The sequence below is a fragment of the Tubulanus polymorphus genome, chromosome 1 (genome assembly GCF_964204645.1).
Source record: "Tubulanus polymorphus chromosome 1, tnTubPoly1.2, whole genome shotgun sequence".
Classification (NCBI taxonomy): domain Eukaryota; kingdom Metazoa; phylum Nemertea; class Palaeonemertea; order Tubulaniformes; family Tubulanidae; genus Tubulanus; species Tubulanus polymorphus.
The window spans coordinates 24,481,784-24,496,367 of NC_134025.1; the positions used below are offsets into that span (position 1 = coordinate 24,481,784).

Here is a 14,584-nt window from a genome sequence, read left to right on the forward strand (position 1 = left end):
GCATTTATTCTATAGAAAAATGACTAGTTAGAATCTCTTAACGAGTCACAACCTACCTTTGACCATTCGACTATCTATAGTGGTCGTTTTGGAAACGACCGCCGGCTCCCCCTCTTGCATGTAGTTTTACAAAAACCAACAAAAGAGATTGAAGTAGAGTTTAATTTGTGTGGTTGTTGGAAGCATGTAGTCATCAAAGTATGACCACTAAAATTCATTTTGAAATTCGCGGAGTTTCGATTGTTGGGATATGATTAAAAGCCCGCCGTTGTGTACGATCAATAAATATTCCATTGAGTTGAATTTAAGTCAATCAGTTTTGGTTGATACTTAGGACCACAGGCCATCATCTGCTGCATACGATTAAATACGTCGTTGCGACGAGTGACAGCTCGCAGATTTTGCAAGTGTATTCTTGTTCGCATTTCCGTAATTTGAAGCTAATTCGAACGCTTTCGCGTTATGGAGGGAACTCTGTGGAAATGGACCAATTATTTTAGTGGTTAGTTATGTTGTCTTTATTTCTCGTACAAAACTATAGGCCTATGGCCGGAGGAACACACATCTGACACTGACGTTTCATTTAAAAGGAATTGGGTAGGCCTATTCCTTTTATCGACCAACAATCCATAATTATGATAGCCCTCGTAGACATTTGATGCTGTTAGACAAAATCCTGGATTTAATTCTGTTGGTAATCACGATGATGATGAACGATGGTAATTTCTACCACAGTACCGACCAATACCGTGACCATATCCTGTTCAATCCTTCCTATAGGCCTATAGAATGCTGTTAGAACAAAATGGCGCTCTATTGACCCCAGAAAAATTAGGGTTTAGTATCAGAGAAGAGGGTTAAGGTTAGGTTATTATGCGTTAGGACTCAAAGCAGTAAACATGCTATGGTTCCGTCATTGCCATTGGCCCGAATGGTTCTGATGGTTTGAAAGCTGCGCTAGTACGCATGTGCTTGCATTTTCCAACCGCAATTTCCATAACTTATTACTTAAAATTTTCCAAGTACCGACACTAGAAATTACTGTGTTGGCACTGTAGGTAGGCCTACAGCGTAATTTGTAAGTTACAAATACTTACCGGTACATCTACATATCCATCTTCGTGTAGCTATGGATTTATTCAAATAAACATTGTTTTTGAGAACTACATTTTATATATGTTTGTACTATATTGACTTAAATGTTTTCTATTGTAGAATTTTAGAGTTCAATAAAGTTCTATTCTATTGTATATGCAACTATAGCCTTACAATGGAATGGATGGGCATGCTTCAGTCAAACCTATGAAATTGATATGAAATGATAATGAAAATCCCAAACGTTGCTGGTCTTGCTTTCTAATTGTACATCTGTTAGAGCCCTGAATAAAAAATTGTCGTGTAGGCCTAATTGTCTTAAAAATGTTGAATTTCAGGTTGGCAACCGCGTTGGTTCGTGCTCGATAACGGAATACTGTCGTATTACAAATCACAGGAAGATGTGAATAATGGTTGTAAAGGCTCTTTGAAATTGGCCGTATGTGACGTTATTGGTAAGTGGCCATATTCTCATTAAAACACAGAATTATGAATGCCCTCATTTTCTCTTCTAATTTTTCCGACTTCGCTTGAGAAATATAGTATGCTTCGAGGAGGGTTTGACCAATATCATCATTCATAGAATTTAGCTAAAATAGGGCTATGAACCCTTTTCGGTCAAATTGCAGATAGGTATACATATAGACGTGTTTTTTTTATCAGTCAATTTTCACACAATTGGTGGCCATCTTCGTCATCAATCCTCTTTCATAGATATGGAAGAAGTTTTTGAGGAAAATATCAACAGGTTTTTGAACTTATGATTTTGATATTTAATTACCGTCAGCACTGTTACAGGATACATTTGGGGTTACCTCTCGACCCGGGGAGTTAAATATTGAAGTGTATAGAATTTTCCATTTGTATTGGTACCTATGTATATTTTCTACAACAATTCAATCGCTAATTTGTAGCTCGTTTTATGATTGTGGTGAGTTTTCAAGGTGATTGGTTTCGTCTTATTTTCACCAGGGGCTTTGAATAGTGGAATAACGTGGTATTGCCTTCATGCCTAGACATTTTTTTTACCAGAATAGCAAAAGTTGTCTGTCACCAGGTTCATGACAAGTAGTCACCAGGACCCAGTTCTGCAGTTGTGAGTTAGAGGTAACTCTTGAGTTAAAGTTAGTTCATTTTCATTGAGTTAACTCCGAGTTTATTCTTAACTCGGAACTGTGGAACTGGACCCAGACAACTCAATGCGGTACTGGTAGGCCTTTTACGGGACATTTTTACTGCATATCGGCCTAGGCAACAAGTAAGAAAGATCTGTTAAAACATATTGCAAGACTTCTTTCAGATCATAAAGGCTGGTAAAGGAGCTGACAAACATAAGCAGCAACAGCTGTTTCTGTTGACGATATAATATGTTGGCTGGTTATATATTGTGATTTAGTTATGCATAGGTTTTATTAAAATGAATCTGTTCTTCTTAGTAGCTTTGTTTGCCTTGTCAGTATTCAATCATTTTGAATTTCAAATCAATTCACGCTGTAAGGATTGTGCATGGAGTTTTTCAATCGAAGAGACCAATTTGCAATGTGGTTTCTATTGTACTGACGATCTGAAAAAACAATGACTCTGATACATTCGGAGCCTGCATTTTTAAGATAAAGAAAATTCAATAAATCCTTTTCTTAACAATGAACTGTGCACTGAATGTTATTTCGATTTTCAATTACTTTTTACTGGTATTTCTAATTTTTATTTCGATTCAGTTCATCCGACAGATCCTACGCGAATGGATCTGATAATTACCGGAGAACAACATTTCTATGTGAAAGCAGCCACCCCTCAAGAGCGTCAACAATGGCTTGTGATGTTGGGTAGCTCGAAGGCATGTCTCAATTACTGTGGAAAACCGGTCTCACAGCCAGGTACCGTAAATTGTCCCTCGCTTACATGCCTGCATCAAATTAATTGTGGTCGGGGCAACAACTCAAATTGTATTTGGTTGATAGGTGATATACAGATTTTCCTTTAAAGAATATGTAGGTCCTTACAGTGCTGTGAAACATGTGTAACCTAGGAGTTTAATGCATCTGTACGAGTGCAAAAAAATCCAATTTGATTGATCTTGTGCATTAAAGTTCTACTTAGATTGAAGACATTGTTCACTTAATGCTGGACAAGCGAGGACTGATCTTTCACAAGAAAAGTTTATGATTAAACATTGAAAGTTGTACATTCGTTCGATCTCTGATTTTTTCAGAAGGTATTTCGGTTGAAGAAATTCGGGCCAAAAAGTCTGAGTTGCGTTTATATTGTGATCTGTTGATGCAGCAGGTTCATTCAGTTAAAACTGCTGTTTCTGAAGAATCGCCCGACAAAGCGGTGAGTACAAAAAGCTCTTACGATATCATTCTTGATTGATAGAAAAGTGTGTGGGTGGGTTATATAAACCAGTAGATATCTTTGAAAATAGAACTTTGCGTTCTGAATAGAAAGAATGTCTTTTAGAATATGGCTTCCGTAATATGGAATTGAGGCTTATCCATTGAGGAAAATCTCCACGAATCCACAATATAAACCTGAATGAAGATTTCATCTGTTGAAAACATTGCCATATGGGGAATATAAGATAGCGTTTGAATTGTGGATAGCGACAAGATACTAACATGCGGTCTATATATCGAAGCCTTTATACTATGGGCCACAGCTGTCTTGTGATGATATTCGCGGCATTCCACAGAAGAAGCGAGGAAACAATGTTAGTTCTAGTCATGATCGATATTTTACTGAAAAGCCAGTTTATTTATACTCGTTACATCATTACATTTTTCAGTATATATTCCTGAAGCGTATTCATAAAAAATTGGGGAAAAAGGCGTCGATTGATTTCGTTTAAATGTACAGCATATGAAGAAGGGTTCATTCTAAAATCCTAACGATTTTACCTTTTCATTAATTCGGCTATTACACTCGGATTTGACTTCCCAACGTTATGCTCAGCATCAAAGTTCGGTATTTTGGGAAATGATTCCATTAAATAGAACGCTATAATTTCCTATATCTCAAGCATATTCAACGTTATCATTGATTATTCTTCCAGAAACTGGATGAAGCAACGTCACTGTTGAGCGCGACCTGTGATACATTTATACATACACTGGAAGAATGCATGACCATCGTGAATGCTAAACCAGGAAGTGACCATCCTGTTTTATCTGACACACCCACAGCAACATCTCCAGTAAAAGGCATCCTTAGAGTATGTAGCATTTCTCGTACATTGTAACCTCATACAGAATATGAATCGATTTCATGGTTTTCAATGAATATGAACTTTGTAGAAAAAAATAGAACTCTTAACCTGTTTACTGGTATCTTTATACGTGTAGCCGTATTGAGGAAAGGTGATATGTGGGCAAAAAATAGACTATTCTTTTTCTTTTTCCAGCCCCCATCCAAAAGTCAAATAACAAGATCTAATTCCATGGATCGGTGAGTAAATAAATCTACAGTTCAAAATATTTTCTATCAAAATGGAATGACAAAGCTTATTTTTGCCCAACACAGTGTTTACTGTGTTTAACCTTTATTATAATCAGTGACATTGATAACGTAAGGTGCATCAACCGTAAAACATTGCTCTTTGACGAGCCGGTCATAGTGTGCACTGTATGGCTGTAATTAGTCAGTTATCAGAATGTGAATTGTCCAACGGTGCTTTTGATAAAAATTTCCAGTTCAACTTTGGAACCTGATGAAGGGAAATCATATAAGGCAGTAGTCCACTCTTGTTGGCTATAAGTTCATAATGCATTATTAAAAGTACTTTGAAGACAGTATCTTGTCCTCGAAGATTTTACTCTAGGCCTAGGAGTAGTTGGCAATTAACTTATATTGGCTATAAATGATAAAATTAACTCTTTAGTGTGGAACTATCAATATCCTGGTACCCATATTTTCGATATATTGTATCATTTATCCTATTTTAAATGGGAGATCATACCATATTATTTAGATTCTAGTAATTGGTACCGCTAACCATTTGATTGGTATTCATAGATTAGCTAGGAGATATGTTACGTAGAAGTTAAGTATCTGCTCTATAATAATACATGTACTGGTAATATGTTTTCAGTGTTTGTATCAGAACTGCATAATCAGCAATTTTCATCATATTGTTGTAATGATGTCATTCATGCACCCACTTCATAGACGGCTGAAAGCCTACATTATTTTCCCCATATTCAATTGAGTAATAATGGAAAGGTCTATTTGCGTTTTGATACTGATGATGCTGAAATGCGTTGATTAAGTAATTCTTCCATTTTAGATACATTCCTACAAAAAACTTAAGAACGCAAAGACATTTGTCGTTCAATGCTGACTCGACGCTGGAAAAGCCACTATCTAATGGGAAAGAATCTCCTGGTGACTCAAATGTCCTCGGTCCAATTGTTTGTGCCACAATAAATGAAAATCCGAAGCTGAAACCTGGAAAGATTCCTACATTTTTCACCAATATGCCAATTTCGTAAGTAGTACACTTTTTTATGTACATTCCATTCTAATTTGATCTATTTGCTATAACGACTCTGTATAATTATCATATTTTCAGTTTTGTTGATGTAAAATTGGATGAAGATGATGGAATTCCTGTTCTACCATTTATTGAAGCCTGCGCTGGAATTTTACCAATATTTGGTAAGTCGGAGATATGGATTGCTCATGTAATTATATAATTGTATGCTCTTTTCAAATGGTAATTAACTCTTTGCTTTTATAGATAAACTGAGTCCAACTGCATTTGCTCCAGTAAAACTAGACATATCCGGAAATATTCGGGTATGTAGTGTGCTACTTAATGCTGAGTGGGGGCTTTATTGCTTTATATAGTATCTATGCTTTACCATAAAATGAGCACTCTTGAGACTCAAGGGGGAATTGTTTATTCTTATGCCTATTGGAAATTTCGCCTTTCAGAAAGTACGCCAGAAATATTCGACCGATACTGATGGATTCTCTACGATTCAGAGAATCGTAAAATTTGAAATGAAAGCTAAACAACATCACTTATCAAATTCGGCCACAGTTGCAATTTTGTGGCTGAAAAGGTAAAATCAGGGCCCGGTTACAGTCATAACTTAAGTCAAAAATGTGGTTTTAATCTTAAGACTGGTCTTAATTTTAATCTTAAGACTGGTGCAGATTTGCTAAATGAACTTAGTTACAGTCATAACTTAAGTCAAAATGTGGTCTTAATTTTAATCTTAAGACTGGTGCAGATTTGCTTAATGAACTTAGTTACAGTCATAACTTAAGTCAAAATGTGGTCTTAATTTTAATCTTAAGACTGGTGCAGATTTGCTTAATGAACTTAGTTGGTCTCAGACTGGCTGGTCTTAAATGTAAGCCATAACTGTGCAACTGACTGGACCTAGAGTCAAGTTGCTTCCTGACTTATAGTTGAATCTCAGATTGGATTTATAACCTGCATGTGCATAAATCACCGTATTTCAGATCCATAGAGTTTCTACACGAATTATTGCATGAAGTTCTGATGGGTGAACAGGACTTGAGCGTTGCAGCAACGAATGCCTATGCAAAGACCTTAAGAAATTACCATGGCTGGGTGGTCAGAGGTGTCTTCGCTGTGAGTATTCTACGATATTTTTGCTAAGTATTTACTTACGAAAATAAGTTTTCGAGGAATTTACCATGGGATTACCCTGAAGACTAATAGAGAATTAATCTTGCGTTATTCTTCAAATTATGACTTCAGTTAATGCACTACTATCCTGAAGAAATTGAAAAAGTCATGGCTCTTATTTTGTGATACCGGCTTTTGAGTTTTCCAAATTATTATCGCCAAATTTTTATTTTCAGATGGCAGCACATGCTGTTCCTTATCGTAAGGAGTTTTTACAACATCTAGCAGTCATTCCGGAAACTGCCGATACAAAAGAATTTCAACAACAACTAATGAGGGACTTAAAAGACTATACAATCAGCCAGGACATTTTGATCAAAGTCTTGAACGAGTTTTACACCGGCAATAACTTAGATTCCCAGGAACAAGTTTAAATTGGGAACATTATGACAAAGTGAAATGATTTTTCAATGCATTGATGGCCAAAATCTTAAGAATGTTGAAACTTAAATAATGAAGTTGATCCAACAAGGTCCAGAAAATGATTTTGTAGATGCTGCATTTGGCCCATGCAATGATTCATTGTTTTCATCGCTTCGATATTTGATTGTCAATTGTAAATACCAATAGTTCTGAAGATATGTTCCTTATATAGAAAATGTGTTACCGAAGCTTAAAGATTGATTATTCATTAACTATAAAACAATTCCATCCTCAAGCAAACATCGTGGTCTACCAACATAACCCCCAAAAATTTGTTTCAATTATAGATGATGAATAATCAATGATAAAGCTTAGGTAACACATTTTCTGACACCCTGTAGTATTGTGAAAATCATGATATCTGCTGTTCACTTGCATTCCTAGATCAGTAGAGATCAAAGCTGTAACTGAATTGAATTAAATTTTGTTCATTACATTCATGTACAGAAATAGTGAAAATTTTGTGGTCACAACACAAACATCAATTTTGTATCTATATATGCTCACTAGTAATTCAGAAAGATTTGATTTGATGAACAGTAACTGAATCCAAAGAGACTAGTTTCAAACTTTGTGAATTTGTGTTCGATTTACAAATTGATATAATATTATATAATGTATATAGCGATATGATATAATAACCATTTAATGGTGTCACATTCTGAATGTGCATTTCTTAAACAATCTAATAGAGGACAAATGTGGTGCTTTCAGATTTTCTTAATAGATTTTTATTTTTAGCCCCTGGATTGGGCCCTAGTGTTGTTTCATTTCTCTTTTTGTAAACAGTTTGAGTTTATCTTACATTTACAATTGGAATTTTTTTCAGAACAAATACCGATATATTATATGCATATTTATCACAGCAACCTACTGTTATACTGTAAATATTCTACTCTTAATTTTAATGTTGTGAAATTGGTCACCATGGTACGAGTGAATATCCTGGGCAAATCTGGCCCTAAATTTACCATGTTTCGAAAAGGCATCTGGTCATACCGGTATGTATGGATCAAAAGGCATATTAGCCAAGTGCCACAAAGCCAATACAAGTGAGTCATTTGATAGTCGGAAAGCGTTTCTTGCTTTTTCTCACTTTCTTATATGTTCATTGCAATCAGTAGATCAGCATGTATTTTGTTGAATTTAAGCCGCTTAAGGAAGGGGCACACAAGCGTTTTTTTTTGCCCAATTGTGGCGAATTTATAAATTGCCCGAAAAAATCGGCCGTGTGACCGCTCACGACGACGATGATTTTGTCTGCCGACACAGTCGCCCGGCGATGTTTGACATTTTCGCCCGATTATTTACCCCGGCAATCGGATCACCCGCAAATTCGCTCATCTGCCTGCACTCGGTGAATTCCGCAGAGCGATCCATTTTTATCAACCAATAGGATGCATTGTTGCATCACGTGATTTATGAACGGTATCCCATTAAACGGCGCACGCTGTCAGAATTTCGGTTTAATCGCTACGTGTTCCCACCCATATTGGGCGTATAAATTCGTTAGCGAATTTAATCATCGCGATCGGGTGAAAGAAAAAATACGCTTGTGTGCCCCTAGCTTTGGACGTTGATAGATATTTTAGTCACCTCATTTCGAATTTATGGAAAGTAAGGAATGCGATATGACTTTTTAATGAAGATGGTTTTAATCACTGTAATTGACTGTCACCACAGTGGAGTGAAATGTTGCCGAATTTTGGTGATTATGATTTGAAGGCAAATATTATAGTGATGCAGCAGTTTCAAACTGTTCAAGATTCACATCATCAGCTGATGAATAAATAGAAAGTTCATGTAGCATGTTGCCAGGATCACCAAAATCATTGACTGTCAAGAACTAACTTTCCGCCGAGTTTACCAGCATGTAGAGATCCTGGAGAGTCACTGATGTTAGTGTGCCCATACCAGCAACAGTAATTTCGGGGAAATCCCAACTTGTATTTTTCTTGGGGCACAAATTATTTTGACATGTCACACGAAATGGTATGTATCCATATAAGGTTGATTTTGCATGAGTTCTGCCAATTCTGGAATACTCGTCAGGTGTATGTGTACACGAACTAGCTTACACCAGAATACACTACTCAATATTGTAATGATAGTGTAACAAACCTATGCAAGGCCTCATTTTCAAAACCAGAATATGTTCAATTAAATCATACCTAGATTAATCTGTCGTAAACCACCTTTCTTGTTGAATTGCTCGAGTAAATTCATTGGATATATTTTCCACTCATATGTGAAGATAATGCTACTTAACATTTTGCAACATATGCATGCAGTTTGAATTGCAATTTGAATTTTTCTTCTTTATTTTGTTGTTAGTCCATCCATTTGTCAGAATTCGTCTTTAATTATGGCTCAGAGGAACAGTTTCTTATTCAATGTTGAGTGAATATATTTTGGAGGGATCTTCATGTTGTTCAATTGCAGAATAAACGAATTCTTTCACGCAAATGTCAGCTATTTCTTAATTTGTATTGTACATGTTGGGGAATAGTCTGGGAAAAAGCAAGTCAAATAAGTGATCACCCTGAAGAACCATGCATGTAGTAACCCAGAGGAACCAGAACTACAAGAAACTTTTTTTCATGAATCATGAAGATTTTATTCACTATTTATGATAAATCACATCACAGGTTTTGCTATTTGGCTTGTAGATATTCAAAATATCAGATGCTTTATACAAAAACTTGAGCAAATCGAAATTTACAATGCATCCTAACATTAGCCGATAAGGCTCGTTTGTTTCATAGACAAATACCGTAAATCACTAGAAAACCAAAAGTCCTGTAATTCAAAATGCAGATCTACCAGTTAATGAAATTGTGGTGGTGATTATTTTCTATGTAACAACAAAGTAAAAATTGTCTAAAAGATTTAAATGTGATTAAAGGAAAACATTACAATCATAGAAGAGGAATACTTAAAACATGATGTACACACATTGCACTTTTACAGCTAATAGATGTGAATTTTTACTGGTCGAAAACTTCTGATACAGACGTACATCGTTCAACAGCAGTGACTATCGTTGTGGATGTATATTTTTCAAATTTGAATTCTATCGTTGGAATCATTGGAAGTTCTATCTATCCTCGAGGGCATACAATAATCATTTCTAATTACTAGTCAACTACCCGGTATATGTTTCAGTTCATAGCTGCAGTACTAAACCGGCAGATGAAATATTATCACCCCCACCTGCAGTCTGCTTCACTTTCGTACACACTAGAACCGGTGCAATGCATATTGTGTAATCATCTTCATCCCAACAAGACACCGGTTTGTGTACATCCAGTGGAATCCTTTTACCAGTTCCGATATTCTCTTTACTAGTGGAAAACGATTCATCCATGATGATTCGGGCCTTCGCCGTGTCGACATTCTTCTCGCCGCAAACGTGTCGATGTGCTGTCAACGCAGCTTTAGCCGCGGCGGACATGGTATTTTTCCATCCGGTGCCTTTCGTTGTCAAGATCGCCTGGTATGCGAGCGTATGCGCGTGTATCCTCGTTATCACTCGCTGACTGGCTGATAGCGTCTGCTTCTTCATGTATTTATACACGTTACGAATGTGATCGAGAGTTGTAGCTACTCTCGGGTATGGATCGGATATTAATGTTACTCCGCTGCTCGCCATAATACTGTGAAGGTTTGGAAGTTCTTGTTCATTCATGCCCAATGAGTCGCAGTACGGCAATACGTACTTGACTAAGTCTGCAAGAAGCGACTCGTCAGTAAATGATGCCAATTCGAAGTGAATTTTGGTCGATTTTGGAACTTTTGAGAGGAACTTAGCCAACTTCTCCAAACGATCCTGCCTCTGTCCTGAAATGAGATGAATCATGGATGAAAGTACTGAATGAAAGTGGCGATGGGTATTCTGACTTGTTGGTTTATATGCCCGTTCTATGAAGTATAAGAAGTTTCAGTCAATCAGTCTATCAGTTCATAAAATGCTGCCAATTTGTAGAAGACTAGGGGTCTATGTCCACTTGTTCGGTACAGCCTAGAAGTAACATTACTCATAACGCATCCGGCGTTCGTCGTTTTGTTTTCGTTTTTTGTTTTTGATAAAACGAAATAGAAATGCCAAACAAACTAGTTACTACCGCGAATCAAATTCAACGCGTCTGGTGCGCACACATCGAATGCACGAACGTATCAATAGCAGCTCCCTTCTTTTCGATTGCAACTTCTTGTATTTGGATGACTACATGGTAAAATACATGCAGTAACATTATAAACGCCTAATAGGAACGTTAGAAGTTTTGTTGCACCCATAAGCGTGCAGCGAAACGCGTGATTCTGAAACGGATATTCGTTGTCCCTAACGAGTGTTGAATGCGGTCGGAACTAAACGAAAATGAATTGTAGAACGCGCTTTGAACGATATAAAACTAAACACAAACGAAAACGGAGTTAAGTTTCTTCTGGTTCGGCTGTACCGTAGCAGAAAACCCCAATAATTAAATGATCAACACATGATCATCAGATTTTCAAAAATCTACCTTCATCTAAACACTTATTATGATGTCTTTTATTATTTAAATGGTATTTGATTTAGATGCTAATGGTCTAGATGAAATATTATGGTTATCAATCACTTCAGTAATCTCAATGATTCACTAGTGGTCTGTAACAAGATGATGGTGCACAGACATATTTATGACATATTTATACATACCTTGCTTAAAAGGAAAATGATCCATCATCTGCAGACCACCAATTACCAACAAATTTGGTGAAAACTTCAACATTTCTGGCTCAAAGTCTTCGAGCGAATTAAGGGTTGGGTTCGATTCATCATGATGTACAATGAACCTATAATTACATGTAACAAAGACAAAGCCATTGAAAGAAAACACAATGAAAATAATAATTAAAATGCCAAACAACCATTTTGAAGGTCACAGCTCATCAGTTATAGTAAAAACTTTTCCGTGACACTTCAGCAAAACATAATCTAGCGAGAATTGATTTTTGACCTATGCAAATGAAATTTGATGAAATGCATAGCATTTATGATTAATTTCAATTGTTTAAGACAGATCTGGAGTGATTTTCTGCTTTATTCTAGACTTAACCTTCGTTAAATAAGTGACAAATCAATTGTATCCAAAAATCGATAAGTTCTGATCCACTCTTACCTGTTAGCCCTTGGGGCCCAGTATTCTCCCCATTTATCTCCATGCTTATATTCCATAATCAAATGAATATCATCGTTTTCTAGAGGCTTACCAATAACTGAAATATGTCCAGCAACTTGTCACTTAGGCTATGTCAAAATTATCTTGGTTTCATGTATTGTTTTTATCTTTTATGCTGCCCAATAAGAACATTTGTTTGAAAATATTTTTTCTAAAAGGCATTAGATTAAATTCATGGAAAGTAATTTAGGAATCTACCTTTCAGTTCTGGACGGAGGAGACCTTTTAAATGGGTTGAGGCCCGTCCACCAAGAAGCACGTTACAGCCTTCCATTGCAAATCTATTCGCCATAACAGGAGCATTACCACCAAACTCCCACCTTGTGTGAGCACTTTCTTTCGCAGCTTTCACCATTTTATCCCAAATATCTTTATTTTGAACAAAGCGCCTGTGAAGAAAAGGTTTGAAATGATAATAAAGTTATAGTTACAAAAGTTTGTTTGTTACAAAATATTTAGGCGACTCAGTCGTTGCAGTTGAACCATAGCCAGGTCTATCGAGATGAACATATGGGGTAACATAAGTTGCATCACACACTTCAGCTGAACCTTATTAGTGTATATATTGTGTGGGCAACATTAATAGTTAGAAAGAAGTTGGGCGCACAGCTTACTCTGCAGCAGCCCCATGTTTGAAGAAATACGCAAACATCTGTTCGACATCTTTTTGAGTTGATAGATAGACTTTGTGTTCGGCAGACAGAGGAGGTTGAAAGTCGATAATATCGAGCAGTGTGGTCGCATTCACAAAACTATCAAGACAGGCCCCAAATCCAACAGCAACTTTCATCTTCGCAAGCGGTTTTAGAGTAGGTTTATTTTCGGCACGTAAAAGGCCCTGCAAAATTTCGTCCAGTCTTTTATCGTTGACGCGAACATCTTTTTTGTAAAAATAGGCAATAATTATAAGGAAAGCAGGTAATAAAAGACCCAGCTTTGAGCCCATTTCGGGCATTTTGTAGCACTGAATTTGAAAAACTTCTAAAATTCAGAACCCGGAAATACAAGATAACTTCCGCGTATTCAGTGCAATACGGCATAGCCTCATACATAGAACACGGATACGGACCGACAGGGAGTATACAATGCGGATGTGGACTATTTAAAGGATCCGCGACGACGGGAGGTGACGGAACGAAAATGGAGAGTCGAGTGGACATTCCATTTTCAAGTTGCCGGAATCGCATGGAATCAGATTTGAAAAACAGAAATCTAGAATTGAGATTTTCACTCTTGACACTAGTGTTTTCTGGTGCCGGTACGTTTCCAGAGACGTGCCGTAATCGATGGGACAATTTCTGAAAATGAAATATCCAGAACGCTTCTCGGTGCTTAACGCATAACAATCTAAATTGTGATATACGATCGAATTAAGTTCCGTTATATCAAACGCAAACTACGAACCTTGGTTCAAATCTTTTTTTCAATCAATTCATCTACAAATGCAATTTATTTTCTCCATTTTATGATCTAACGATGATAAATGGGCCGCGATGGTGACAAATGTATTTGTCGTATTTGTTTAACAAAATACACGTACTAAAATGAGAGTAACATCCGAACGCGCGTATTCCTAAATCTAGAAACCTGCCGGCCTGCCTCTCCGCACATGGCTGCCAAATATGTAGCGAGTTATTCTTGTCAGTAGTTTTAAAAAGCAGAAAAATTCACTACTGATAATGATATTACAGGCTCAACAAAATACTAATTTACAAACGTGGCTAATGTTGAACGGTGTTTGAATAGTATTCATCAATCACCATTCTGTCTCGGTCGGGATTATTCTATCATTTAGCTAAGATATCTAGACACGAGCCATTAGATTTTGAAAGGTTACATGATATAATAGAATAATGGGAAAAGGCTGTAGATCAATTAATTTCATCCGCGCATTAAATACCCCCAGAACTCGCGGCATAATGACCTGTTGTAATTTGAAGGCACATCGATCATAATGTAGAATATTATTTTTGACAATCTGCACAGAATGAAATTTTCGCAGTGTAAAGACCGGAAAAATATGTGCGCGCTTGCCTGCCATAACGGGACTATCAATTAATTGACCATTGTCAGTGTTATATTCCGTAAGTAATAGACAGTGATTCACGATTAATACGACAAAATGTAACTCCTCGTGTTGCCGCACGCGTTCGGCAAAAGTGCCTTGATTATATTGTATCGTGGC

General features: G+C 36.7%; 2 protein-coding genes across 2 annotated transcripts; one reads left to right on the forward strand and one right to left on the reverse strand.

The window, feature by feature from the left end:
* Positions 1-370: 370 nt before the first annotated feature.
* LOC141913359 (pleckstrin homology domain-containing family A member 8-like) lies at positions 371-9,633 on the forward strand. The gene is made up of 12 exons (XM_074804867.1): positions 371-502; positions 1,434-1,550; positions 2,814-2,972; positions 3,308-3,429; positions 4,148-4,306; positions 4,496-4,539; positions 5,378-5,578; positions 5,663-5,748; positions 5,831-5,889; positions 6,028-6,158; positions 6,565-6,697; positions 6,931-9,633. The coding sequence occupies exons 1-12, from the start codon at positions 463-465 to the stop codon at positions 7,126-7,128; spliced, it is 1,449 nt and encodes a 482-aa protein (XP_074660968.1). The 5' UTR covers positions 371-462; the 3' UTR covers positions 7,129-9,633.
* Positions 9,634-9,790: 157 nt separating this feature from the next.
* Positions 9,791-13,408, reverse strand: LOC141905283 (ADP-dependent glucokinase-like). The gene is made up of 5 exons (XM_074794116.1): positions 13,014-13,408; positions 12,598-12,788; positions 12,340-12,436; positions 11,877-12,013; positions 9,791-11,017 (listed from the first exon to the last, which is right to left on the reverse strand). Exons 1-5 carry the CDS (start codon positions 13,352-13,354, stop codon positions 10,344-10,346), a joined length of 1,440 nt encoding a protein of 479 aa, XP_074650217.1. The 5' UTR covers positions 13,355-13,408; the 3' UTR covers positions 9,791-10,343.
* Positions 13,409-14,584: the final 1,176 nt, after the last annotated feature.